Source organism: Jaculus jaculus, chromosome 6 (genome assembly GCF_020740685.1).
Source record: "Jaculus jaculus isolate mJacJac1 chromosome 6, mJacJac1.mat.Y.cur, whole genome shotgun sequence".
Lineage (NCBI taxonomy): Eukaryota > Metazoa > Chordata > Mammalia > Rodentia > Dipodidae > Jaculus > Jaculus jaculus.
Window position 1 is genome coordinate 108,341,432 of NC_059107.1, and position 27,272 is coordinate 108,368,703.

The 27,272-nt window shown below is 42.8% G+C and overlaps 1 protein-coding gene across 1 annotated transcript in view; it reads left to right on the top strand.

Moving 5' to 3' along the window:
* Positions 1-27,272, top strand: part of Tbc1d30 (TBC1 domain family member 30) — a 49,693-nt gene that overhangs the window by 14,643 nt on the left and 7,778 nt on the right. Inside the window, exons 6-10 of the mRNA XM_045153449.1 lie at positions 3,003-3,171; positions 7,685-7,853; positions 11,262-11,367; positions 20,595-20,707; positions 23,076-23,215. Of these exons, the coding sequence (XP_045009384.1) occupies positions 3,003-3,171; positions 7,685-7,853; positions 11,262-11,367; positions 20,595-20,707; positions 23,076-23,215 (697 nt within the window). The remainder of the gene's footprint in view (positions 1-3,002; positions 3,172-7,684; positions 7,854-11,261; positions 11,368-20,594; positions 20,708-23,075; positions 23,216-27,272) is intronic.

Genomic DNA, 27,272 nt, shown 5'->3' on the forward strand with positions numbered 1-27,272 from the left:
AGTAGTTGTATTTTTTCAGGCCATCAGCTTTAGTCTTTTTTTTTTTTTTTTTAATCAGATGTAATTTGTATGGTGACACAATGAGAATTATTCTGATGGAAAGTTGTAATAGGTGATTCAGGTTGGGGTAGGAGGGAGTGGTTTAGGCAAAGCATATACATGCCAGTCAATGATAACCTGAGAAATTAAAATCACTCATAAAGAGCTGGATGGGAGCCAGGTGTGGTGGCGTGTACCTGTGATCTCAACACACTGGGAAGTGGAGGTAGGAGGATCAGCAATTCAAGGCTAGCTTCAGCTACACAGCAAGTTCAAGGTCAGTCTGGGTTACATGTGATCCTGTTTCAAACCAAACCAAACCAAACTCAAACAAAAGACTTGAACAAAAAACCAAACTGAACCCACACAACAGAAAAGAAAGAGAGAAAGAATGAAAGAAAGAAAGAAAATGAGCCCAACAGCATGCCGTGAGATACCACAGTTCTCCATTGACGTTTGAGGTGTGGATATCTATCTGGTGCTCAGATATTGAACTTGCAGACGATGGCTGTGCTCATAAAGAAGTATTTCCTGGTCCCCAGGAGATTACCCAGTGTCTGGTTTTCACTGCAGCCTTTGTAGTTTCTCCCAGTTGAAAGTATTAGTGAAATACTTAGAATTAATGGCCCATGTTCCCAGTTTCTTAGCACTTAGAGTTTTCTTCTACTTTGCTTCTAAGTATCTGTTAAAAATCAGAATCTCAGCCGGGCGTGGTGGCGCATGCCTTTAATCCCAGCACTTGGGAGGCAGAGGTAGGAGGATTGCCATGAGTTCGAGGCCACCCTGAGACTACATAGTGAATTCCAGGTCAGCCTGAACCAGAGTGAGACCCTACCTCAAAAAAAACAAAAACAAAAAAACAACAACAACAACAACAACAACAACAAAAAATCAGAATCTCAGGGCTGGAGAAGATTGCTAGTGGTTAAAGGCACTTGCTTGTAAAGTTTGCCACTCAGGGTTCAATTTCCAAGTCACCCACATAAAGCCAAATGCAACAAGTGGTGCAAGCATCTGGTGTTTGTTTGCAGTGGCAAAAGACCATGGCATGTCCATATTCATGTTCTCTCTCTCTCCCTCTTTAATATACTCATACAAATAAATGAAAAATTATGTAAAAAATCAGATGCTCTCCCATTATTATTTTTTTTATTTTACTCATTCATGGGTGGAGTGAGGGGGCTATCTTTTTTCTTTTAGCATCAGAGTTTGAGATGATTGTAGACTGAGAAAGTTATTGCATCACAAAATAACTGGCATAATTGAAGGATTACTTGTTTTTCTTGGAGTTTCAAGGGAATCTTAAGTTTTTGAAAATTATGTTTATTTATTATCTATTTTCAAGGTGTGGGGGAAAGATTAGGCACACTAGGGTCTCATACCACTGCAAAGGAACTCCAGACGCAAGTACTACTTTGTATATCTGGCTTTACATGGATATTGGGGAATTGAACCCAGGCCATCCAGCTTTTCAAGCAAGTGCCTTTAACTGGTGAGCCATCTTTTCAGCCCAGGAATCCTTTCTTTTTCTTTTTTTAAATAAAAATGTAAATGTTAGGGCTGAAGCTGTAGCTGCAGAGCAGAATTCTTGCTTTGCTTGCGGAAGGCCTTGGGTTCTTTCCCCACCACCCTCAGTCCTCCAAAAACAAAAATGTAATTTTGTTAGTGTTACATAACTTCTCCTTAGGTGAAAAGTACCACAATGCACAGATAGTTACATTTCCCTTCATTGTCCAATATAAATACCCTCCTGCTGGTCCGGGCTACCAGGGACCTTGGCCTTGCTGGGATCTGCTCTTCCCTCCCTCCACAGGACCTGGGCAGCATCCTTTACCTGTGGCAGAGTTTCTGCTTCCCAGGAACTATGTGTACCTAGTAAACCCTATCCTAACATAACATGACCGTGACCCCTGGGCCTGCCCATGCTGGACCAGAGACCATAGAAGGGCCTTCTTAGTGGTCTGCCCTCACATACAGAGCTAAGCTCTGGGAAGTAGATGTTATAAAACACAAGTGAGGGGGAAATGGACCATTGGTAAGGCTAGAGTTTGATTCCCTAGTACCTACATAAGCCAGATACACAAAGTGGTGCATGCGTCTGGAGTTTGTTTGCAGTGGCTAGGGGCCCTGTGCACCCATTCTCTTCCTTCCTCCCCTGTCTCTTTCTATCTCATAAATAAATAAATAAAATATAAAAAATAATAAATGTAAAACAGCTACTTCCCTAACATGTAGAGCCAGCTAGGATTTTGTTTTTCTGATGCTGTGGGCAACCAGCTGGTTTTTCATACACGGAGCTGCAAGCTGGCTGGGGCAAGACTATGGATCCGTGCGCAGAACTCATGCTGTGCTTTTTTGGGTCATTCTAGTGGTTCTTTACATTTTAGAAAAGCTCCCCAAGTAGAACCACCAGAATGACAGTCACTTGAAGGACTTGCAGCAATGTTATGAGAGAACTGTTGACTTTACTCAGTACGGTGGTTCAAACAAAACCTGGCCGTGTTCTCTCAGGAGAAGAAGGGGGACAAAGGGCCAACATCCGTTGCTGTAATAACCCAGGCAGAGGGTAAGAGCATCTCAAGGCCTGCCTCAGGGTGGGTGTTTTATGACAGCCCCACTTTTGGGTTTCATATGGAGGTTGTAAAACTGCTGACATCATGGAATCGTTCCTCAGAGAGGCTGAGGGTTGTGTAACCACCACTACGTAAGGGGTGAACTCAGGTCTGGCAGCCCATTTGGAAATCTCAGAGTGCAGCAGACTTTGGGTCTGAGTTACTTCAATAATCATGCTGCCTTTTCCTTATACAGAGAGTAGGTGAGCCTTGGAAATCTGGAACATTCGGTGCTGGCACATTGAAAGGATAGTGTGCTTTGGCCAGATGCATATTATCAATTTGAATGCGTTCTTATTTTGGGCATGTTGGGATCCTGGCTGTTCTGAGGAAGTCTTGTTATCTTTTCAGATTATGATTTATCTGATCGATAAGGTACTTCCTGAAAGCTATTTTGTGGATAATCTGCGGGCTCTGTCTGTGGATATGGCTGTTTTCAGGGACCTCTTGAGAATGCAGCTCCCTGAGCTATCTCAGCACCTGGACACTCTTCAGAGAACGGCAAACAAGGAGAGTGGAGGTAATCATGACTCAGTGCTGTTACACCTTCGGGAATATTGTGCTTCTCAGATTCTGCTCTACCTCTGAGCTTAAGTGATCAGGTACCTCTGTTTTTAGAGTTTGGTGCAGTTAAACAGTTACCTTTCCAGAGAGTGAGAAAACAAAACCAAAAGTGTTTGGGATCATACGTTGAACCTTTGACTAGCCTTGCGTGGGGAGTGGGTTGAGAGACTGGCACTGCGTTGGCACCAGATCAGCAACTAGCAGGACACATCGTGGTCTAGATAAAGAATGGCATATCCTTCGTATAGTAAGAGAGGTCTGACTACTAGCTAAACTGCTCCAGGCTGGCACTAGAGCTATAATGAATTCTTTAAAACTGATCCTCAGGAACAGTTTAGCTGACAGAGGTGTCCAGTCTTTGGACATTGCTACATGCTGAGGTGCATGTGGCCCATGGCCCTCAGGTAGGACACACACCTGAGTCACATAAAACTGACTTCCTTAGAAGCACTGAGGTTATAGGAGAGTAGCTGTGAGAGTCACTGCTACCTGCTGGGCAGCATCCACCTTGTGGAAATACGTTGGCTAAGTCACTATAAATGTACCTACTGCATGCACTTCTCCAGCTGCACTCTGGACACTAGAAAGGAGTTTGCTTGTTTCCTATCCTGACTGCCAGTCCCTGTTGTAGACTGTGCTTGTAATCTAGTCTGCACCACGCACTTACATATGGGAGACGGGTCAGAGGAGTAACTCAGTGGCAGGTGCTTGTCTAACATGTGCAGGGTTCTGAGTTTGAGCTCTAGCACAAACCCTTCTCAGCAAAACATATGGGAACATATTAAAGGATTATTATTATTGTTATTATTGTTATTTTGCTTTAGGGTGACAGAGAGAAGAGAGAGAACTGGCACACCAGGGCCTCAGCCACTATAATTGAACTTCAGATGCTTGCACCACCTAGTGGGCATGTGCAACCTTGCACTTGCTTCACCTTTGTGCATTTGGCTTATGTGGGATCTGTAGAGTAGAGCGTGGGTCCTTAGACTTCATAGGCAAGCGCCTTAACCTCTAAGCCATCTTTCCAGCCTGATTATTGTTGATTTTCAGACAGGGTCTCACTGTAGCTCAGGTTGGCTTTGAACTAATAGTGATTCTTTTGCTCCAGCCTTCCAGTGCTGGAATTACAAACATGAGCTACCCATGTCTCTTCAGCATTTAAATAATTTTCTCATTTGATTCAAGTTGCAGTATAGCTGTGTGATTTTCTGAATCTCACGATGCTTCCAGATGGACTCATCTTGCCTGTCTTCTCATCAGTCAGACATAGGAGCTTAAACTACATAGTTTTCAAGTTCCTTACACCTCACTATGAGGAATTACCTTAGGTTCTTGTCTCTGAGCAAATACTTGTTCATAGTTAAGGAGGAAGAAAATGTGTGAATTGAAACCTCTCTGCTTACACTTGTCAGTTTCATGTTGTCAGGAAGAACATCCAAACCAGACACAGTTTAGGGGAGGAAGGGATTTATTTCAAGATGACAGATCCATGGATGTTCCATCAATGGTGGAAGAAGCTGGCTCCCTTTTACAGATTGAAGCAGTGATAAAAACCACCAGCAGCCAACAAGCACCAAAAAAGAAGCAAGCAGCAGGGACTTGCCAGAGCTCACTCTGCTGTCCACACCTTTGGGATAAAATTCAGATCCAGCCCCAGCGACCCCTTAGGGCTGGACTCTGGAATTCACCCCCCAGTGACACCTCCACCAACCAGTGGCTGGAGATATAAGTTACAAGCTTTAATAAAACACCTGAGAGCCGGGTGTGGTGGCACATGCTGCTAATCCCAGCACTCGGGAAGCAGAGGTAGGAGGATCATCATGAGTTCGAGGCTACCCTGAGACTACATAGTGAATTCCAGGTCAGCCTGGACTAGAGTGAGACCCTACCTTGAAAAACCAAAAAAAAAAGAAATCTAAGTCTATGGGGGACACACATTCAAACTACCACAGTAACTGTACTATACTAACTGTGGTTGAAAGGATACGTCTTAAGATTTACAATTTTATTTTTCATTAGTTATGACATATTTATGGTCACCAGAAATGAATGGGAGGACTATATGTTCAGTGCACTCAAATTTCAAAATATATTGAATCCAAGATCTGTCTTTCAAGCTGTATAGTTTAGTTCAAATATTTTTATTTTATTTATTATTAGTTATCTGCAAGCCGAGAGAGAGTGAGCATGGGTGCATCAGAGCCTCCAGCCACTGCAGACAAACTCCAAACACATGAACCACTTTGTATCTGGCTTTATGTGGGTACTGGGTATTGAACCAGGGTTGTTAGGCTATACAGGCAAGTGCCTTAACCACTGAGCGATCTCTCCAGCCTCCAGTTCAAATTCTTAAAATTTTTTTATTTTAGAGAGAGAAAGAGAAAAAGAGAGAAAGAGAGAGAGAGAGAGAGAATGAATTTGCACACCAGGGCCTCTGCCACTGCAATCAAACTGCAGGTGCTTGCACCACCTAGTGGGCATGTGTGACCCTGCATTTGCCTCATCTTTGTGTGTCTGGCTTATGTGGGATCTGAAGTGTCAAATCTTGGTCCTTAGGCTTTGCAGGCAAGCTCCTTAACCTCTAAGCTATCTCTCCAGCCCCAGTTGAAATATTTTTAAATTTAATGTTGTTCACTATGTAAATATTTTGGGATTTTCCAGTTAACTTTCTATTGTAGTTAAACTAGTGATTTCTAGTATATAGCTATAGTTTATAGAATTAAATAATTTAAGAAGTGGCTAAATTATAGTGAACAAGTTGTTCACTTGCATTTGAATAAAAATGGATACTGTAAGATTTTAGAAATATGATTTTTTTTTTATTGAGAGAGAAAATTGGCACGCCAGAGCCTCCAGCCACTGCAGTTGAACTCCAGATACATGTGTTACCTTGTGCACAGGTGAAACCTTGTGTACTTGCATCACCTTGTGCATCTGGCTTTTGTGGGATTTGGAGAGTCAAACATGGGTCCTTAGGTTTTGCAGGCCAGCACCTTAACTGCTAAGCCATCTCTCTAGCCTGGTGTTTTTTTTTTTTTTTAATTAAATTTTAGTTATTTATTTGAGAGAGAGAGAAAGCGAGAGAGAGAGGATGAGTGAGTGTACCAGCGACTCTAGCCACTGCAGACAAACTCCAGACACATGCACCACCTTGTGCACGTGGCTTACGTGGGTACTGGGGAATCAAACCTGGGTTCTTAGGCTTTACAGGCAAGTTTCTTAACTGCTAAACCATCTCTGCAGTCCCCTGGTGTTTGTTTTTGAGAAGATATATATATATATATATATTAAAACAATGCTTTTGTTTTGGTGAGGATACTTCCTCTTTAAATCAAAACATTTTTTATGAGAGACAGAGAGCAAGAAAGGGAATTGGTGCACCAGGGACTCTAGCCACTGTCCTCAAACTCCAGACGTGTGAGCCACCTTGTGCACATGTGCAACCTTGTGCACTTGCATTATCTTGTGCGTCTGACTTATGTGTGATCTGGAGAGTTGAACATGGGTCCTTAGGCTTTACAGACAAGTGCCTTAACTGCTAAGACATTTCTCCAACCCTACTCTTTAATTTTTAGCACCCTTGAATAAGGAGGGCCAGAGGAAGTTTAAGATTTCTGAATTATGATAAAAAATGTTAGGCTTGGATTATAGAGCTTTCTATTAAAAACACCCATGTTCTTCCAGAAGAATGGGAGGGAAAAAAGGAGGAAAGAAACAGTTTAAAGAGTTATGAAGGGCTGGAGAGATTGCTTAGTGGTTAAGGTATTTGCTTGCAAAGCCAAAGGACCCACGATTGATTCCTCAAGACCCACATAGGCCAGATGCACAAGGTGGTGCATGCATCTAGAGTTTGTTTGCAGCAGCTGAAGGCCCTGAACAGCCATATTATGTCTCTTTCTCTCTGCCTCTTTCTCTCTTTCAAATAAATAAAGTTTGTTTAAAAAAAAAAAAAGAGTATGAAGACGAGGCTGGAGAGATGGCTTAGTGATTAAGGCACTTGCCTGCAATCTAAGGACCTAGGTTCGATTGCCTATTGCACACATAAAGCCAGAAGCACAAGGTGGTGTATGCATCTGGAATTAGTTTTCTTTGGATAGATGTCCTGCTGCATCCATGCTTTCTATGTCTCTCCCTCTCTCTCTCTCTCTCTCTCTCTTTCTCTCTCTCTCTCTCTGCTTGCAAATAAAAAAATATAAAACAACAACAAAAGAGTTATAAAGAAAGCTGGGTATGGTGGCACACACCTTTAATCTCAGCGCTTGGGAAACTGAGGTGTACAAGGATCCCTGAGTTTGAGGTCAGCCTGGGCTAAAATGAGACCCTGCCTTGAAAAACCAACCAACCAACCAACCACACCAGAAAGCATTATGAAGAAGAAAGCAAGGAAAGATACCAACTTGGGCGGCAGTGGAGGAGTTGTGTGTCTTGCAGATCATCAGTTCTGAAGGAAGGGGTTTGTCTCATTTCAGGTGGATATGAACCTCCACTGACCAACGTCTTCACCATGCAGTGGTTTCTGACGCTCTTTGCCACATGCCTGCCTAACCACACAGTTCTAAAGATCTGGGATTCTGTGTTCTTTGAAGGCTCAGAAATCATCCTGAGGGTATCACTTGCCATTTGGGCAAAATTGGGAGAGTAAGTAACATTCCTTTTCTGGTCTGTGGTGTTGAGGGCTGTAGGCCCTCTTTAGGCTTTTTAAGTTTGAAGCACTGATACTTAAGTGTAAGGAAAAGAGAACACTGAGCTTTGTGGGTTTGCTTCGGCCTCTGGCTAGCTCCCCTGGCCCCTTCTTGGTTGTTTGGGCAGTTGGAATCTAGTTTAGAGGAGTGGGTTTCTTCTGGCGTTTGGAGTTTCCCCTCCTCCTCACTGTCTGGTTCCCTCGTTAGCATTTCTGTGGACACTCCTTTTGAAGGAAGAGAGGAAGACTTAGATGAAGAAGAAACTGGAAAAACTGGAGAGATGTAGATGAATTTGATGGCCCATGCCACAGTTTCAATCATTTATTTATTTATATAACCTTTTTGGAGACAGGGTCTTGTGTAGGCTAGGCTATCCTGGAACTTACTGAGAATAATCTTGAGCTGTTGATCCTTGTGCTGGGATTCCAGTCCACCACGCGTGGCTCTGGGATTTCTTATGTTATTAATATTTTTTGTTCTGCCTTTCAGGGCTGTGATGAACTTAGATGAGATAAACTACAAAGTGTACAAAGGTGCTTGTGCCCAGTCAGTAATAGAATGTATGGAACGCCTTTTTTGTTTTTTATGAAGAATTATTTCTGTGTTGAAATGTGTTTTTTTTGGGAACATATTACCAAATAGGGTTTACTTATACTCTTTACTAGTAGCAGGGCTGAAAACGACAGTGTGTTCCCATTGAACTCTAAACGTGACTTGCACACCAACTTTGTGTGTTTTAGGCAATGGAAGAAATACTGGTATAAAGCTGTTAGGCTAACTTCAGGAGAGACACTTCCAGAGAAGGCAGTTGTCTTTCTCCAGTGCTCTTCTACTTTTCTTCCTTGAGACAAAGTCTCTTACTGAGCCCTGCACTCTGGGTTTTCCAATCAGACTGAGAAGCCCTAGTGATTCTCTGGCCCCTCCCACTCCCACTGGGGCTACGGGCTTGCAGGGCCATGCCTGGCTTTTTACGTGGAGCCTGTGGAGTTGAGCTTACCCACTGAGCCATCTCCCAGTCCCATGACTATCCGTCTTTTGATCATGCCATTTGTGAGGGGCAAGGAAAGCCCGCCAACATATATCAAGTCTGTCATTGTTAGGCAGTTGGAGCACGTTGGCTCCGTTCTCTCAAAAACCTCAGGAAGGAGGGTCGACTATTCCTCCTTGCCTTTTCCAGAGAGAAAATTATCCCAAGCAGGTTAATTAACTCATTCACAGTGATGCAGCTCATGAGCAGTGGAGCTGGGACTCGCTCCTGGAGCTTTCTGATTCTGGTGCCTGCCATCATCCCCACAAAAGCTCCACTGGAAAAACACCAACAGTGGTTAGGAAACCTCCAGTAAAAATCACTGACACGAGGGCCTTCTGTATGGTGATCTGTGGGGGTCTCTCTTCACCTTGCTGCTGTAACCTGGAACTTCTTCCCTTCACATAGTGGAAAGATGGACACTTTGGAACCTCTGCCAGCTCAGTGTCACCAGTGTCTTCTCACACATCCTTTCTTTTTTGACCGTCTGCTCTGGCACTCCCTCATCACCCTAGGCCAGGCGTATGTCTCTCCTAGGTTTCTACTTGTATTCGAGTTTGCAAAGCCGCCCCCAGGCCGACCTTGCCTAGGACACAAGCTGTCTGATCACTTCCTATGAAAAGCCTCTGGGCCTCTTGTGTCCTGAAGAAACTCAGGGATGGTGGGGCCTTTGGGATTTGCTGTCTGTCCACAGCTCTCTGGTCTTAGGTCTTACTGGCTTCCTATGGCTGTGCCCCACCTCCCACTGTGGTCTTGGGGAGCTGCCTGCAGTCCCCAGAAAGCTTGTTGTCTCCTGCACGTCTTTTTTTTTTTTTTTTCCTGTTTGACAGTTTCAAAGCATTTTTATCAAGACTCAATTTTTCCTCTTTCTCACTCACCCCTCCCCAGGGTAAACTTAACTACTTTTCATTATGGCCACCTGCTGTGCTGTGTTTTTATAAAAATATTTCCACGGTTTATTTCAAATATGTATTTTCATGATTATGACAGTGAGATTTGAGGCTAAGGCTTCACTGCCTCTCCTTTCCTTTCCTTTTTCCTTTTTCCTTTCCTCTTTTTTCCTCTCCTCTCCCCTCCCCTCCCTTCCCCTCACCTCTCCTTTCCTTTCCTCTCTTCTCTTCTCTTTTTGGATGACTCTGAAAGTTGCCCAACATTAGTACCTGTCAAAACATATATCTTGGGCTGGAGAGATGGCTCAGCAGTTAAAGGTGCTTGCTTGCAAAACCCGATGGCCCTGGTTCAATTTCCCAACACCCATGTAAAGCCAGATACACAAAGTGGCACATTAATCTGGAGTTTGTTTGCAGTGGTAAGAGGCCCTGGTGTGCCCATTCTCTCTCTTTCTATCTCATTTTTGCAAATAAATAAATACATAAATATTTAAAAGCATATGTCAGTTAGGTATGGTGGTGTACACCTATAATCCCAGCACTTGGGAGGCAGAGGTAGGAGGATTACAGTGAGTTCAAGGCCACCCTGGGACTACATAGTGAATTCCAGGTTAACCTGGGCTAGAGTGAGACCCTACCCTGAAACTCTCCCTCCCCAAAACACATGTCTTATGTCTGTTGGGCAAATAAAATTATCCTACCATGCAAAAAACAACCAGCACCCATTGGTCTGGGCTATTCCATTTTTCCCCATGGAACAAAGATTAAGGTCTAATCAATCTCAGATTCTTCCCTGAAAGAACTGGCAAAGTTAGGCCTGTGAAAACATTCTGTAAACATATGCAGTATGTAGATAAGCTCTTGTGCTTTTCTTCTTGTAACCCTACTCTGGTTTGAGTTTAGTGTGTTTCACGATCTTTCTGAAGATTAGGACCAACTGGTTCTCTACTGAGGGTAATTGCTCTTCAGTTCTCAATTTTGTGGTTGTGGTTTCTGGTCACTGGAGGGTATTCTGCTGTGAAGAGTGTATCACATGGAAACAGTAAAGATGCCACGGTGGGGCTGTGAAGCTCAAGGAGCTGCACAGGCAGATGGAAACTCCTGTAACAGCCGTCTCAAAATTACTTCTGCTGTTTTGTCTTTACAGTTTTTTTAAAAATTAAATTAAATTAAATTTTAAAGTTTGTCTTGCCTGATCTTGCACTCCTGGACTTAATTGGTCCTCTTTCCTCTGTCTTCATGCACTTCTATACCCAGTATGCATTGGTCGTTTTGATTTTTTTCTTCATGGGCAGCAGGCTGTCCTGTGAGTGTGTGGCAGCATTTTGATTTGTGCTGAATCGCGAGCGTAATTGACTTGTTGGCCAGGGGCAGCCTTGTCATCTTGTACCTGTCACATAACATGAATGCCCCAAGCAAGTCCTTCATGTGTCCTTTCTTCATCTAGGCAGATAGAATGCTGTGAAACAGCAGATGAATTCTATAGTACCATGGGCCGCCTTACTCAGGAGATGCTGGAGAACGATCTTCTGCAGAGCCATGAACTCATGCAGGTGAGTGAGCAACAGTAAGGCCAGCCTGGGCCTGGGAGCCTGGGGTCATGGGAATAACCTTTGCTGGAACTGTGCCCTGTGAAATATATTGGCCAGCTCTCTGTTCTAGTTTTTCAGTTGAAAAGACTTCACCAGGCTGGGGAGATAAGTCAGTCAGTAAGGTGCTTGCCTTGCAAGCGTGAAGACCGTAGTTCAGTCTCTAGTGTCCATTACAGGCATCGTGCTCTGTACTGCTGAAAAACCCTTTGGTACCAGATAAAAACTAAACTGAGGGCAAAACAATCATCAGGTGCTTATTCTGAACTTGAGGGACTTATGGGGTGAAATAGTTATTTGGGAAAAGCAGTTATTATTTTTTAGGCTCTACCCTTCTGGCTCTCAGTATTTCCCCTTCCACTTTCTCACGTAGTCTATCATGGAAAGGAATTACGAGTATAAAAAAGGTATTAATCTACATCTTGGTTTATTTTCACCTCAGGTTATTATGTGTTAATGATAAGTTTCCATTTGTGAGACTTGGAGGATTTGGTTATTCTCTGCAATGTTACTGTATCTCAAGATATATTTACCAAGTCATCGAAATTGGCAGCACATATCAAAAAGATTTGTTAGCATCCTCTCTTCCATTAGGTTGTGTGCTATATATATATATGTATGTATGTATGTATGTATATGTATATGTATATGTATGTATGTATGTATGTATGTATGTATATATAATATTTTTATTTACTTGCAAGCAGAGACAGAGAGAAAGAAAAACAGAAAGAATGGGTACACCAGGGCCTCCAGCTGCTGCAAATGAAAATGAACTCCCAGATGCATGTGCCACTCTGTGCATCTGGCTTTACATGGATACTAGGGAATGGAACTTGGGTCGTTAGGCTTTGCAAGCAAGCACCTTAACTGTTGAGCTGTTTTTCCAGCCCTTTGTGTGTGTGTGTGTTTTGAGGTAGGGTCTTGCTCTAGCCCAGGCTGACCTGGAATTCACTATGCAGTCTCAGGCTGACTTTGAATTCACAGTGATTTTCCTACCTCTGTCTCCTGAGTACTGGGATTAAAAAAGTGTGCACCACCATGCTCTGCAGAGAGAAAGGGAGGGAGGAAGAGAGGAAGGGGGGATGGGTTATATTACCTTACATGCCTGTGGAAGTGCCTGGAAACTATCTCCAGATTTCAGCCTTCATATACCTTTCCATTCCTTCAGGAAGTTTCAGTTCAGATCTTGAGGGATTGCTCAGTGGTCAAGGCACCTGCTGGGAAAGCCAAAGGTTCGATTCCCCAGTACCCATGTACAGTAAGATGCACAAAGTAGCATATGCGTCTGGAGTTTGTTTGCAGTGGCTGGAGGTCCTGGTGTGCTCATTATGTTTCTGTCTCTCCTCTCTCTGCTTGCAAATAAATAAAAGCACTTGAAGAACTGTGAGAAAAGAAGTTTCAGTTTAGATGCCATCTCCTTCATGAAACTTCACTTGTCTTAACTAGAATCAGCTTTCATTTCACTTGAGTGTTAGTTTTGTGCCTCTCATGAGTGCTTTCATCTCCTTCTGCCTCACTTGAGACTGTGTCTTATTCCTCCTCCTCACTGCAGGCTCCTTGAGAACCAGGCTTGTGGTCAGCACTTTTCTTTCAATAGAGTTGCTTACTTCATACATTTATGAATTCATGAAGCCAACATTTACTGAGAGTTCATGGCTTGTTTTCTGCCTTTTCCTTTATAGTCAGCGGCATTTGCTGGGTTAAAGGAAGTTCACGGAAGCTGGCTCCCCTGTTCATTCTGGTCTCATACAGTTTGCATTGTGCTGCCAGAGTGACATCTACCTGTTTTGCTCTGGCTGCTGTTTTGTTCTACACTAAAGCCTCCTGAGCTCTTTGCTACTACATTTTTTTTTTTTTTTTTTGGTGGGAGGGGGACTTGGACTGACAGAGTTTTGCTTTATAGCCAGGCAGGCCTTGAACACATGACAATCCTCCTCTTCCCTCAGCCTCCTGAATGCTGGGATTACATACATGTGCAACTATACCCAGCTGTTACTATTGTTAATAAAACACTTCAGGGCTGGAGAGATGGCTTAGTAGTTAAGCCAAAGGACCCAGGTTTGATTCCCCAGGGCCCATGTAAGCCGATGCACAAGGTGGTGCATGTGTTTGGAGTTTGTTTAAAAAAAGAATAAAAAAATAGCTGGGCATGGTGGTACATGCCTTTAATCCCAGCACTCAGGAGGCAGAGGAAGAAGGATCTCTGTGAGTTTGAGGTCACCCTGAGACTATATGGTGAAATCCAGGTTAGCTCAGGCTAGAGTGAGACCCTACCTTGAAGAACAAAACAAAAGAATAAAAGATAGAAAAAACAAATTAAAACCCCACGTCAGCCTCACGTTTCAGGCCCTGTATTCATGGAGCAGGCCTACGACCAGACCCGGGAGGACACGTGTGGAGGGAGACCTGGGGTCTGTCCTCCGAGGGCTTGCAGCAGCACGGCCTGTGCGCTGAGGAGGCTGAGAACAGAACTCCTGGGGGCGAGGCCGAGGAGTAGAGGGAGTGGACATAAAGCTAGAAGATGCTTCCACAGGAAAATTAATGTCAGGGTTTGCCTTCAAAGATGAGTACGAGTTGACCAGATCCTGTGTGTGTCTGAGTTGCATGGATTTGCGAGAGCCTGTTTGCGTGTGTTGGAGGCACTGAGGCAGAGCAGATGGACAGCTCATGGTTATTTTCTTTGTTGCTGGAACAAGTACCTGACTAAAGCAACTTATTGTGGCTCTTGGTTTAAGAGCGTGCACTTTTCCATTTAAGAGAGTGCATGGTTGATGAGGGCTCTGGTTTAAGAGTACAATTTATCATTTAAAAGAGCACATGGCTTAAGAGGGCCCCGTCCACAGTGGCAGAGAAGGCGTGGCAGAGTTGGTGGCGGCAGGAACGTGCAGCTGGAACTCCTTACATCGAGGAAGACCAGGTGGCAGAGAGCTTTTCCCTTTCGTCCTTTTTTTTTATTCAGCCTAGGACCTCAGCTCACGGGCTGGTGCTGCTCACATTCACGGTGAGTCTCCCCTCCTGGAAGCCCGCTCACAGGAGTGCTGACATGTGTGTCTGTTAGGCGATTCTCAATCCAGTCAAGGTGGTGACGAAGATGACCCACCACCAGTCCACTCCTCGTGAACTAAACACATCACTTGAAGTCATCATGGTGGTTGTTGGAGTCTTGGGGGAAAGGACGGGGCTTGTCTTTCAGGGACTGAGTTACGGACGTTGGGCAAAGAACGGGGACTTGTTCTTTAGGGCAGTGTTGTGAAATGGGGTTCCTGCATTTGTATGGTTTCTGTGGACCTGAAAAGGAGAAAAATAGGAGCTTAAAATCTCTGAGAGATTTTAAGGGGAGGAAAATGGGTGGACTTGTGTTCTATGCTCTGTGAAGCATGAATTTGAAAAGGTCAGGTCTTAAGTCCAAGAAGGCCTGTGAGAAGGCAGTGAAGGGTAAAGACGGCAGGACACAGACGGTCCTTACAAAATGAAGGTGACTCCATGTGGCTATGGACCCAAGATAAAGGGGTGAAGAAGAAAGAAATGGGGGAGACAAGGGCAACCTGTGAGCTTTCAGGAAGGACAAAGAAGGTGAGTCTTGGGGGGGGGCGCTGAGCTTGTTCCCAGCAGGATGTGTTGGAGGTTCATTTTGGCCGCCTCATCCCCACCTATCTCCAGGTCTTCCCCGCTGGCTCCCCGCTGGGGCTGTCACACTGGTCCCGGCTCTGCAGGCCACGTTCTCCGTGATGTGCCCTCTGTGGCAGTCCTGCTCTCCCACTTGGGTCCCACTGCCCCTCTCCTTTGTGACGTCAGCCCGCGGTGATGGTGTGGAGGCCGTTCTGCAGTCGAGTTCACACTAATGGCATGTTATTTGATGCCGCTTGCTGTTTTTTTGTTTTTTTTTCAAGTCCATTCATCTATGCTAAGAGAGCCATGGGTTCGTATAGTAGAGTACTAAGCTTATGCCCGATTGCTTAGACAATACTCAGAATCATAGAACGTTCGATCTGGAAGCAGTGGCTTTCAAACTGGGCTGTGCGTGAGAGACATTTCAGGTGAGTATTCAAGTGCAGACATTTGGCTGGTGGGTGTTTCTGATGGCTTTTAGACTACATAGAGAAACTCTGGTTTGAAAGACAATCAAAGATCAACTAAGTCTCTTTGCTTTCTAGAGATAAAACCAAAACTTGGAGTGTGAGTAATTTGACAGTTTTTTTTTTTTTTTTTTTTTTTTGACGTAGGGTCTCACACTAGCTCAGGCTGACCTAGATAGAATTCACTATGAAGTCTCAGGGGTGGCCTTGAATTTACAGCAATCCTCCTACCTCTGCCTCCTGAATGCTGGGATTAAAGGTGTGCACCACCACGCTCGGTTTGACAGTTTCTTGGTTGTCTAAGCAGCAGGCTCAGGACTGAGACCCATGTCCCTGCTTTCTGGTCCAGGGCTTTTTCCTACCACCCAACACACTGCTTCCATCATCTTCAAAAGATGTCTTTCTGAAAACGAAATTTCATTAGCAGACTGACCCAACATGTCAATTCACTTAGAGTTTAAACGTTGCCAGAAGGAATGAGAGAGATGTTGAGCTCTGTCTTGTTGTCCAGGCATTTCTAATTAGACATGAGGAGAAGGAATCACTTTTCACCCTGTCTTAAGAGAACCCTAGAGGGAGCTGTCAGTAGTGGCGTGACTGGTCAGGTTTCATGTTGGTGGCATTTATTCTGTCAAGGAGAACATCTGCATGAAGATGAACCAAGCCTAATATCATACACTGTGTTTTCATGTTTCTTGTAAAACATTTCAGTAATGGAAGAGGAAATAGAATTTCTTTACAACAGTGTCTAAATATAAATATCTATTTAAATGTATGTTAGTACTTAGATAGTAAATAGACTTGTCTGTTTTCCTTGGCATGGTAGAATGTTAGAGACAGAAATAGTAATCGCTATTTCAAGCTACTTTCTTTTCTTTATTCACTTAAAAAAAATCAATGGTTGTGATCTGGCTGTGGTGGACCATAAATCTGTCAACATAGTTGAAATGGCTCCACATATGAAAAAATGTGAGCTGAATATAAGTTTTTATTTTTGCTCTGAGGAGATGAAAGAATTCTCCCCTTTTCTAAGTGCTGTACACAAACTAATATTCTAAGTCGCTGCCTCCCTTTTCCACATAGATCACCTCACTGCTCTCTAGTCAGTATTGTCTAGTTTGTGTGTGTGTGTGTGTGTTCTTTTGTTTTGTTTATTAAGGTAGGGTCTCACTGTCGGCCAGGTTGACCTGGAACTCAGTGTATAATCTCAGGGTGGCCTCGAACTCACAGCGATCTTCCCACCTCTGCCTCCTGAGTGCTGGGGTTAAAGGCATGCGCCACCACACCTGGCTGTGTGTTTGTTTTTTCAATGACAGCATTAAATAGGGAGATTGGGGGAAAGCTAATGAGATGATTTTTGATCATGTCTCCAGTGAATTCCTTTAGGGAAGGGTAGAGAGCATTCTTAGAAGGGTTGTAGATGCTTTAGAAACCTCACCAAAGTGTTTGGGGCTGCCGTGTTGAGTTCCGGAGGCGGCTGTCACACAACGCCTTGGAGCAGGATCTGCCTTTGGACCCACGCCTTTCACCTTTACCCATCAGGGAGGGGTCCTAAATGTCAAGGATGTGGATGCTTTGTTCAATAGAAGAACAATGTTTCATTAATTAGTTCTATCAAAAATTGAAACTGGGGCTGGAGAGATGGCTTAGTGGTTAAGCGCTTGCCTGTGAAGCCTAAGGACCCCGGTTCGAGGCTCGGTTCCCCAGATCCCACGTTAGCCAGATGCACAAGGGGGCGCACGCGTCTGGAGTTCGTTTGCAGAGGCTAGAAGGCCTGGTGCGCCCATTCTCTCTCTCTCCCTCTATCTGTCTTTCTCTCTGTGTCTGTCGCTCTCAAATAAATAAATAAATAAATAAATAATTTTTTTAAAAAAAATTGAAACTGGCTGGCCTTCAGAGTAGTGTGTGCCCATAACTGGCAGCATTTAGGCAGTGCCTTTGAGAACATCTGTTCTAGAGATGCTCTGAAAAGGGCTCCTGTGGGGTGTGGGTGCGAGCTAAATCATGTTCAAATTTTTCTTGAATTCTAAGACTGTATTACTGTACTATATTTTGAAGAAAGCTTTATTTTTGGAATCTGTTGTAAATGTAAAAGTGAACAACCTCGAGGCTTTTGTGTGTGCCCAGTGCTGTGGCATGTCAGGATGCTGGTGCCTGTGGGATGGTGTTGCCCTCAGACATGTGAGCCCTTCAAGTAAACGAGTGTGCACGTGCAAAGAAAAACTCTAAACAAGTTTGTCTCAGGGCCACTAATGACTGTTTTTGAAGGATGCACAATAAGGAAGCAGTAGAGGAGTCAGGTGTTTTCCACTGAGTGGCTCTGAAGGAGTTTGAGCTGAGTCCCGCCATCTGCCCTGGGCCGGGATGGGACAAGGTGGGGCGGGCCTATTCCTTCCTTATCAGCTTTATAAACTTCCTTGCGAAGGCTGGATCAGGGGTCATTCCAGTTCCTTCTTACAAAAATGACCTTACAGCTAGATTAACCCCCTACCATTCTTTTTTTTTTTTTTTTCTTCAGTGAAACTATTTTTAGGCAATGTTGAAAATCCCAGTATCAATAATTGTAATCTTTGGGCAGTAGGGGGGGAGGGTGTTAATTTCATCTTTTAAAATTGAATCTGAATCCAACTTTCTCAGTTGTTAAGGCCAAAAAACAAAAACAACAACAACAAAATACCCCAACTGATAGGACAAGCTGATTCTTGGCTCAATTCTGGAATCAGTCTGGTGTGTGGTGGATATATTGTTGAGCCAGTTCTGCTCCAGAAAAGAGGAGGCACTTGCTTTGGTTGGATGCCCTGTGAAATCAAACAATAGGAGAACTTGCTGTGACCACACTGTTAATGAAAGTGCATGAAATGTTCTAGGCATGCTGTTTGCATTAAGATTAGTATAGCAGAACCTGCATAGGCGCCACCCAGCTTAAGACAGAAAGCATTGACAACCATGTGCTCACCCCATGTGCTCCCTGATCTTCCCAGCTGTCTCCTCGTGGTCCTGAGGTTCACACCCTACATTTTTCAGATGAGGAAAGGAAGCTTGGGAAGCCTGTGGACTGATGTAATCTTACACTTCATGCTAATGGAAGCCTTCTATTTCTTCTCGGAATGTGGGGAGCGTTGTGTAGTGTTGCTAAGTTTGTACTGCTTCTCAGCCTTTTGGATATAATCAAGTGGATAGTGTGTGATAAGACAGCTTAGAGATGACTTTTTTATTTTTTTGGTTTTTCAAGGTAGGGTCTCACTCTAGCCCAGGCTGACCTGGAATTCACTATACAGTCTCAGGGTGGCCTCGAACTCACGGCGATCTACCTACCTCTGCCTCCCAAGTGCTGGGATTAAAGGTGTATGCCACCACGCCCGGCTTAGAGATGACTGTTGTGGTCTCCTTAAGGCTAGCACATAGCTTGGTACAATAAACATGAAGAACCAAAGGGAAGGAATTTTAGTCTAATACTTGTTGGGATCTTGGATTAGTGTGTCAAATGTATGTAGATATCATGGAGTAAGGACATATGTGCAGGTCATGGGAATCAAAATTGTAATATATTGTCACAGTGGTGGCCCAAAGCTACAAAGTGGACAAGCAGCACTAATCAAACTCCTGTTAGAGCCCTCCCTTTCCTGCCCAGGCACTCAGTAGATGTCTAAGTCTCCAGAGAAACAATCCTGCTAAAATGAAAAATATCACTTAAAAATATTTTCTTGGGTAAGCATCATTAAGATGTTTGACTGGCTTCTGAGAGAAATAAAAATATGATTAATATATGTTTGTCAGTGACTAAAACCCTTAATATTGAGCAAATATGTATGGAGAACTTATTTTTTTTTCCAAGGTAGGGTCTCACTCTAGCTCAGGCTGACCTGGGATTCTCTATGTAGTCTCAGGGTGGCCTTGAACTCACTGCGGTCCTCCTACCTTTGCCTCCCAAGTGCTGGGATTAAAGGCGTGCACCACCATGCCCGGCCGAGAAATTAAATTTTAATAGGAAGAAAAGAAAAGAAAACAAGATTCTCATCATGCTGAATAATTTTGAAATTCTTGTGTAAGTGCAAATGCTTTTTCCTATTTTTATTTATAGATTTTTTTGACAGTCTCTGCTTTGTACCTTGTCACTTTTTCCCTCTTTAAAAATAACAGCTAATAATTTTCACCTAGAACTCATTTCAAGACCTTTGAAGAGGTGATATCTTTGGAGAGAACTTGCAGTTGATCACAAGATCATCCATGGGACTCAATTTTTTTTTTTTTCAAAAAGCTGAAGTTAATGACAATGAACATCATCAGAACACTGGGAAATTACCTCTACATAGGAAGGCCATTTATGGATTCTTTGGAACAGAGGCCACAGGAGTTAAGCTACCTATCAAATGACAAGAGGAAGCTAAGCTGCTTGCATCTCCCCACCCGTATGCATCAGTTGGAATGGACAGCTGCAGCTAGGTTAATGTGAAGACTCACATTTGGTTGTTGTCTTTTAAAAAACATTTATTATAGAGAGAGAAAAAAAAAATGGCTGTGCCCTAGCCACTGCAAATGAACTCCAGATGTATGTGCCACCTTGTGCGTCTGGCTTTTGTGGGTAATGGGGAATCAAACCCGGGTTCTTAGGCTTTGTAGGCAAGTACCTTAACCACTACGATGTCTCTCCAATCCAGGACTCGTGTTTTGATCCATACAGGCTAAGTTGAGTGTTCCTTAACTGCTGCACTTGGGACTAGAAAACACTCAGATTTGGAGATGTTTGAATGTACATAAGAGAAGTTGGGTATGGGATGTAAGTCTAAACACAGGATTCATTTCTATCTCATACACACCTTATACATTTATCTGAAGGTAATATTATGCCATATTTCTGTGACCCATTGCATGAGATCAAGTGTAGAACTTCCTCATGGCATCATGTGGGTGCTCATCATGGTTCAGATTTTGGAGCCATTTGCATTTTGGTCTTGGGAAACTCTGTCTGTGACAGCTCTTCCCCCTACCCTGCAAGGAGCAGAAACCATTTCTTCCCTTTCAATCTCATGAAATTTTAACATCTTTCTAGGACTCATAAGAGTTGTTCAAGGCCACTATTTCAAACTTGGCAATTTTGTTTCTGTTTTTTAGACCGTTTATTCTATGGCTCCATTCCCTTTCCCACAATTGGCAGAGCTGAGGGAAAAGTACACGTACAACATTACTCCGTTTCCAGCCACAGTTAAAGTCACTTCAGTTTCTGGGTAAGGTTCTTCTTCCTCGGTTATATGACTGAAGACTTGGTGTCTTGATTTATTATTATTGTTAATGTTTGTTGTGCCCTAAAATATGTACAGATAGTTTGGTACTTATATTCTGAATGTATTTTTGCAAAGATTTAGATTCAAGAGAGATTTTTACAAGTGTAATTTCCAAAGAAACCTGAAACATGAATTCAAGGCATATGTAGCAAAACTACAACTTATTTAAAGCTATAAAATACTTAAAATCTCATTTATCAAAATAATGTCAGTGGAGCCGGGCATGGTGGCACAAGCCTTTAATCCCAGCACTCGGGAGGCAGAGGTAGGAGAATTGCTGTGAGTTCAAGGCCACCCTGAGACAACACAGTGAATTCCAGGTCAGCCTGAGCTAGAGTGAGCCCCTGCCTTGAAAAACCAAAAAATAAAAAATATAATATTAGACTGGTGTACTGAAAGACAAAAGACTTAAATAATTTAAATAATTAAATAATAATAATTATAATAATATAAAATATTATTTACAAAGGCTAGAAATTGACAAAAATATATACAGAATCTAGGATATGAAAAATTGGCATTTCAAATCAATACTTATAGCCCTAATGATATCTAACCTGGAAAGTTACAGTCATATCTCACAGCATATATTTGGATGAATTTCATATGGATGAAAGTGTTACATGGTAAAAATGAAATAATTAGCAGTAGAAAATGTGAAACAAAACAAAACAAACAAAAAAAGAAAATGTAAATCAAGTCCCCCAGTCTTTTGAAATTGAGGAAGCCTTAGTAACTGACTCAAAAATTTAAATATAGAGAAAAAAGGAATCTCAATTTAAGCACTTTTTAAAAAAAATTATTATTTTTTATTTATTTGAGAGCAACAGACAGAAAGAGGGAGATAGAGAGAATGGGCATGCTAGGGCCTCCAGCCACTGCAAACGACCTCCAGACGCATGCGCCCCCTTGTGCATCGGGCTAACGTGGGTCCTGGGGAATCGAGCCTCAAACCGGGGTTCTTAGACGTCACAGGCAAGTGCTTAACCGCTAAGCCATCTCTCCAGCCCTTAAGCACTTTTTTAAACTAAAGTTTATTTTAACATTTTATTTATTTTATTTGAGAGAAAGAGGGAGGTAGATAGATAAGATAGAGAAAAGTAATATGAGCATGACGGAGCCTCTGGCCACTGCAAACAAACTGCAGACACACCCGCCACCTTGACTGTCTGGTTTTATGTAGGTACTAGAGAAGTGAACCTGGGCCTTTGGCTTTGCAGGCAAGCATCTTAACTGCTAAGCCTTCTCTCCAGCCCTCAATTCAAGTACTTTAAAATAGTTTTGCACATGACAAAAAAACAAAACAGAACAAAATCTCTCTAAGCAGAGTCAAAAATATATGTGGCAATGTATATTTCACTTCTATACAAAATACAGGGCTGGAGAGATGGCTTAGCAGTTAAGCACTTGCCTGTGAAGCCTAAGGACCCCGGTTCAAGGTTCGATTCCTCAGGACCCATGTTAGCCAGACACACAAGTGGGCGCACACATCTGGAGTTTGTTTGCAATGGCTGGAGGCCCTGACACGCCCATTCTCTCTCTCTGTCTCTTTCTCTATCTGTTGCTCTTAAATAAATAAATGAAAATAAAACAAAAAAATAGAAACCAGTATCTTTAACATATGAAATTCCTAGATGTTAATAAGAAAGTGGCCACCCTATTTAAAAATAATGAAAAGGTGGGACTAGGCAGTTTATGTAGAAGGCAACATAATGAGCACTAAGGGAAAACAGAGATTCTGTTTTGCTTGTATTTTACGTGCTTACATATTGTGAGAACTTAGTGACTACAGGATTTGTGACAATCTGGTCATGCTGACATTTGTCTCTTGACTCAACAATCCTCTCCATGAGTTTTCCCACACTGTAATTTCTTCGCATGCTAAACGCAGTGTTATTACAGCATTGTTTATCGTAGCGTAATATTGGAAACCACTCAAGTGGGCACTGTTAACAGCCTGGGTCTATAACATAGGCTGTGTATCTACAACATAGCTATAGAAAAGGCTGAGAAAGCCCTGTAGGAATATGAAAGAATGTTTATATGAATACAGGCAAGGATGTATGCTCAGATTTAGAAAAATGAATAAAACCATATAGTTATGTTTGTTTATGTATATGTAGATAAGCTAGAAGGTATGTAGGTAATAAAGGTGACCTGTATGAATTAGGTGGGGCGAGACCTCAGGAGACATTACCAGGGAGACTTGCACATTATATAATTCTCTAACCATGGTGTTTAAATCATGTGGTTTAGTTACTTTCTAAAGTACTGCTATTTCCTTTGACTTCCTCTTTTGCTTCCACACCAGGCGACATGGTAAGGTCAGAGACAGTGATGAAGAGAATGACCCGGACGATGAGGATGCTATCGCTAGTGCTGTGGGGTGTCTTGGACCTTTCAGTGGGCTCCTGGCACCTGAGCTGCAGAGATACCAAAAGCAGATTAAAGGTCAGAGGAGCTCTTCATGTAGATGAGCATGTTGTCTCGCTGTGAGGAGGGCTTTGTTGTATTCCTTGGGGCTCAGTAATTCCCCAAACTGCTGAGTACTATCCAAAATCTGTATCAGGACATTTTCTCTGTGAATTTATTATTTGGTAAGATCTTTCTGTATCTAGTGTTAGCCATATAATATGAATTTCATTTCCTTTATGGGTACCTTTTGCTTACGATAATTCTTTTTTTAATATTTTTACATATTTATTTATTTGAGGGAGAAAGAGGTAGATAGATAGGTGGAGAGAGAGAGAGAGAATGGGCATGCCAAAGCCTTCAGCCACTGTAAACAAACTCCAGATGCATGTGCCACCTTGTGCATCTGGTTTACATGGGTCCTGGGGAATCAAACCTGGGTCCTTTGGTTTACAGGCAAACTCCTTAACCACTAAAACATCTCTCTAGTCCGCTTACAATAGTTCTGATTCAACTTTGTCTTCTTATTTCCTTAGGACAGCCTGACATATAACATATGCTTAATACATCCTGACTGTAATTTAAGTCATTCTAGAGTGGCTTCTTATCTACTAAAGGACTGAATCTTTGAACTCCAAACATTATGGCAGCCTCTACTTGAACTTTTTGTAGTGTGTGTGCACACGCATGTGTGCATGCATGCATATGCATGTTGGTATATGTGTGGGTGAATGTGTTTGTGTGCAGGTGTATGTGTGGAGGCCAGAGGTCAATGTAGTGTGTCTTCCTCAGTCACTGTCGATCTTATTTTTTCTATATTTATTTATTTGTAAGCAGAGAGAGACAGAGAAAGTGGGCATACCAGGGCCTCTAGCCACTGCAAACACACTGTACATGCATGTGCCACTTTGTGCATCTTGCATTGTGTTGGTACTGGGTAATCAAACCTGGGTCATTAGGCTTCACAGGCAAGTGCTTAACTGCTGGGCCATCTCTCTAGCCCTTCATCTTATTTTTTGGGATAAGACCATTCTGTGAACTTGTAGCTCACCAATTCAGCCACCAAGCCCTAGGTCTGAACCATCTCCCCAGGCCCTTGAATTTCCCTTCCTTTCTTTTTTCCTTCCTCTCCCCTCCCCTCCCCTCCCCTCCCCTCCCCTCCCTCTGGGAGGCCTTGAGCTCATGGTGATCTTCTTATCTCTGCCTCCCAAATGCTGGGCTTAAAGGCTTATGTAACCATGTCCCATTCTCTTAAATTTCTTGTGTGACAAGGATTTTATTATTTAGCACTGTTAGATTCTTCTCTCAGCCTTGGGTTTCTAGCCGCAAAGAGACAACCTTTACCTGTTGTTTAAAAAAGGTCTTTTTTCCTGAATAAAAATGGAACAAGTCTATTCTTTTATGTCTGATATCTCTGAAATCTTTGAGGACAGTCCTTATATCTCCTAAGGCTTTACTAAAAGCTTAATTTCTTTGAAACTTTTCTCCTTTCTCTCTGCCTTCCCTCCCCTCACCCCTTCCCTTCCTCTCCTTCCTCTCTCCTCATATTTCCCCATCCCCCCTTTTTTCTGTTCTCCCTCCCTCCCTCTGTCCTCTTCCTCCCTTTTTTGTTTGTTTTGCAGTGCTAAGAATTGAACCCAGGGTCTCAGGATGCTAGACAAGGACTCTACCACTGATCTATATTCATAGTCTTTTTTCAGTATTTCTCAGAAAGTATGATTCCAGACTTTCTGATATTCTATTAATTCACCCTGGATGTAATGTAACCTGGTATTACCCCTCTTATATTCTGAGCCTGTGGCTATGTCTTGTTCATTTCTTGTACAGGGTCCACTTCCCACGGACTGGACATTACAGTGTGATGGACACTTGGGAAGCAGCATGTGGTTCTCCCACCACGTCCTTTCCCGTCTTGGGTGGCAGCTCTTCCTTAGGATGTTTATTTCATCTCTCCCTGTTGGGAAGCCATTCTTCTTGTTCAGAGAGGACAGGAACCTGCTTTAAGAGACAGAAACACGGACATCTCTGTGTTGTCTTTGCTGCCTGCCAACTTTGCATTACCATTTTTAAGACTTTTCATGTTTTGGTTCTTGGTTAGTAGGTGGCTGTGGCAGCTGCTAGTGTTGCTTTTCTGGTTGTGATATTTTGAGTATTTTCCCTGAGCCTCAGCTCATTTTGAGTTTTAGCCCACTTAATGCCTGGGTTTACACCGCTTTGTGTGAATGTCTGTGCAGTGTGCTCTTATCTTACCTTGTCTTTTTTGTTTGTTTGTTTGTTGTGTTTTTTCGAGGTAGGGCCTCACTCTGGCTCAGGCTGACCTGGAATTCACTATGTAACAGTCTCAGGGTGGCATCAAACTCACGGTGATCCTCCTGCCTCTGCCTCCCAAGTGCTGAGATTAAAGGCATATGCCACCATACCTGGCTTACCTTGTCTTTTAAAATAGCCTTTGAGAATTTGAATCCAACAAGAGTTCTACTAATTTCTATAATGCCCTCCACCCCTTTTCTTTTTTTTGAACTACATTTTTATTTATTTGAGAGCAACAGATAGATATATATAGAGAGAGAAATTGAGAGAGGGAGAGGGAGAATGGGCACACCAGGGCCTCCAGCCACAAATGCACTCGAGATGCATGTGCCACCTTATACATCTGGCTTACGTGGGTCCTGGGGAATTGAGCCTTGAACCAGGGTCCTTGGATTGCACAGGCAAGTGCTTAACCACTAAACCATTTCTCCAGCCCTCCACCCCTTTTCTTATTGCTTTAATTACAGCTTCTGGTTTCTAGACATGGTCAACATGTATTTTAATGCTAAGGTTTTTCAGTTTGCATTTCTGTTGTCTATACCTATGTTCCATTTTTGTTTACTTTTCTTTCTGTACAGTTATGTGCTTTGGGATGACATTTTCTCTTCTTTTCTCCTAAACTTCATCACTAGTCTTCTTTCAGTAATTTTGTTCAAATTGGCAAATTAAATATATTTGTGAGATATTCAGCTTTTACCTGGAAGACATTCTGATCAGATGTTAGTATAGTTGAAGTCTCATAGTCTTTCTTTAGCTGGTTCCCAGGTTATAGTTTAACATATGGCTCTAGAGAAGTCTGATTTGCTCTCTCTTTGCTTGGGCAGCCTGTGAGTCTATACACTCACTCCAGCTGTAGTTTCTCTTGAGTGCAATCTTGATTTTACTTGAGGGACAAATTCTTCTATTTGTAGATAAGATGGGTACAAATCATATCAGCCATAACACATAACATTCAGTCAGGACATACTTGCTAAATGCACAAAAGCATTTCTTTCTAGTGGTACAATGATCCAGAGGTTTGATAAACATATAAAAGGTGTTATTTTTTAAATATATATATTTTATTTCCACTTACTAATGAGAGAGAGAGAAAAAAAATATGGGCGTGCCAGGGCCTTTATCCACTGCAAACGAGCTCCAGACACATGCCCCACCATGTATATCTGGCTTACATTGGTACTAGGGAATCTAACCTGGGTCCTTAGGCTTTGCAGGCAAGTGTCTTAACAGTTAAGCCATCTCTCCAGCCTGAAAGGTATTGCTTTTTTAATTTCATAAAAAACACGTTTTTGTTTGAGGTAAGCCCAACAGACTGCCTTTTTTTTTTTTTTTTTTTTTAATGTGAGAGTATGTGTGTGTGTGTGTGTGTGTGTGAGAGAGAGAGAGAGAATTGGCACACCAGGTCCTCCAGCCATTGCAATTGAACTCCGGATAGATGTGTGTGCCCCCTGTGTGCATGTGTGACCTTGCACACTTGCATCACTGTGTGTCTGGCTTATGTAGGACCTGAAGAGTCAAACATGAGTCCTTAGGCTTCACAGGCAAGCATGTTACCTGCCTAGCCATCTCTTCAACCCTCATTAAATATACTTTTTTTTTTTTTCAAAGTTAGGGTCTCACGCTAGCCCAGACTGACTTGAACTAGAACTCACTCTAGTTCCAGGGTGGCACTGAACTCACAGCGATCCTCCTACCTCTGCCTAATGCTGGGATTATAGGCGTGTGCCTGAGAGAGAGAGAATATGGGTATGAATGGGGTACTAGGGCCTCTTGCCACTGCGAACAA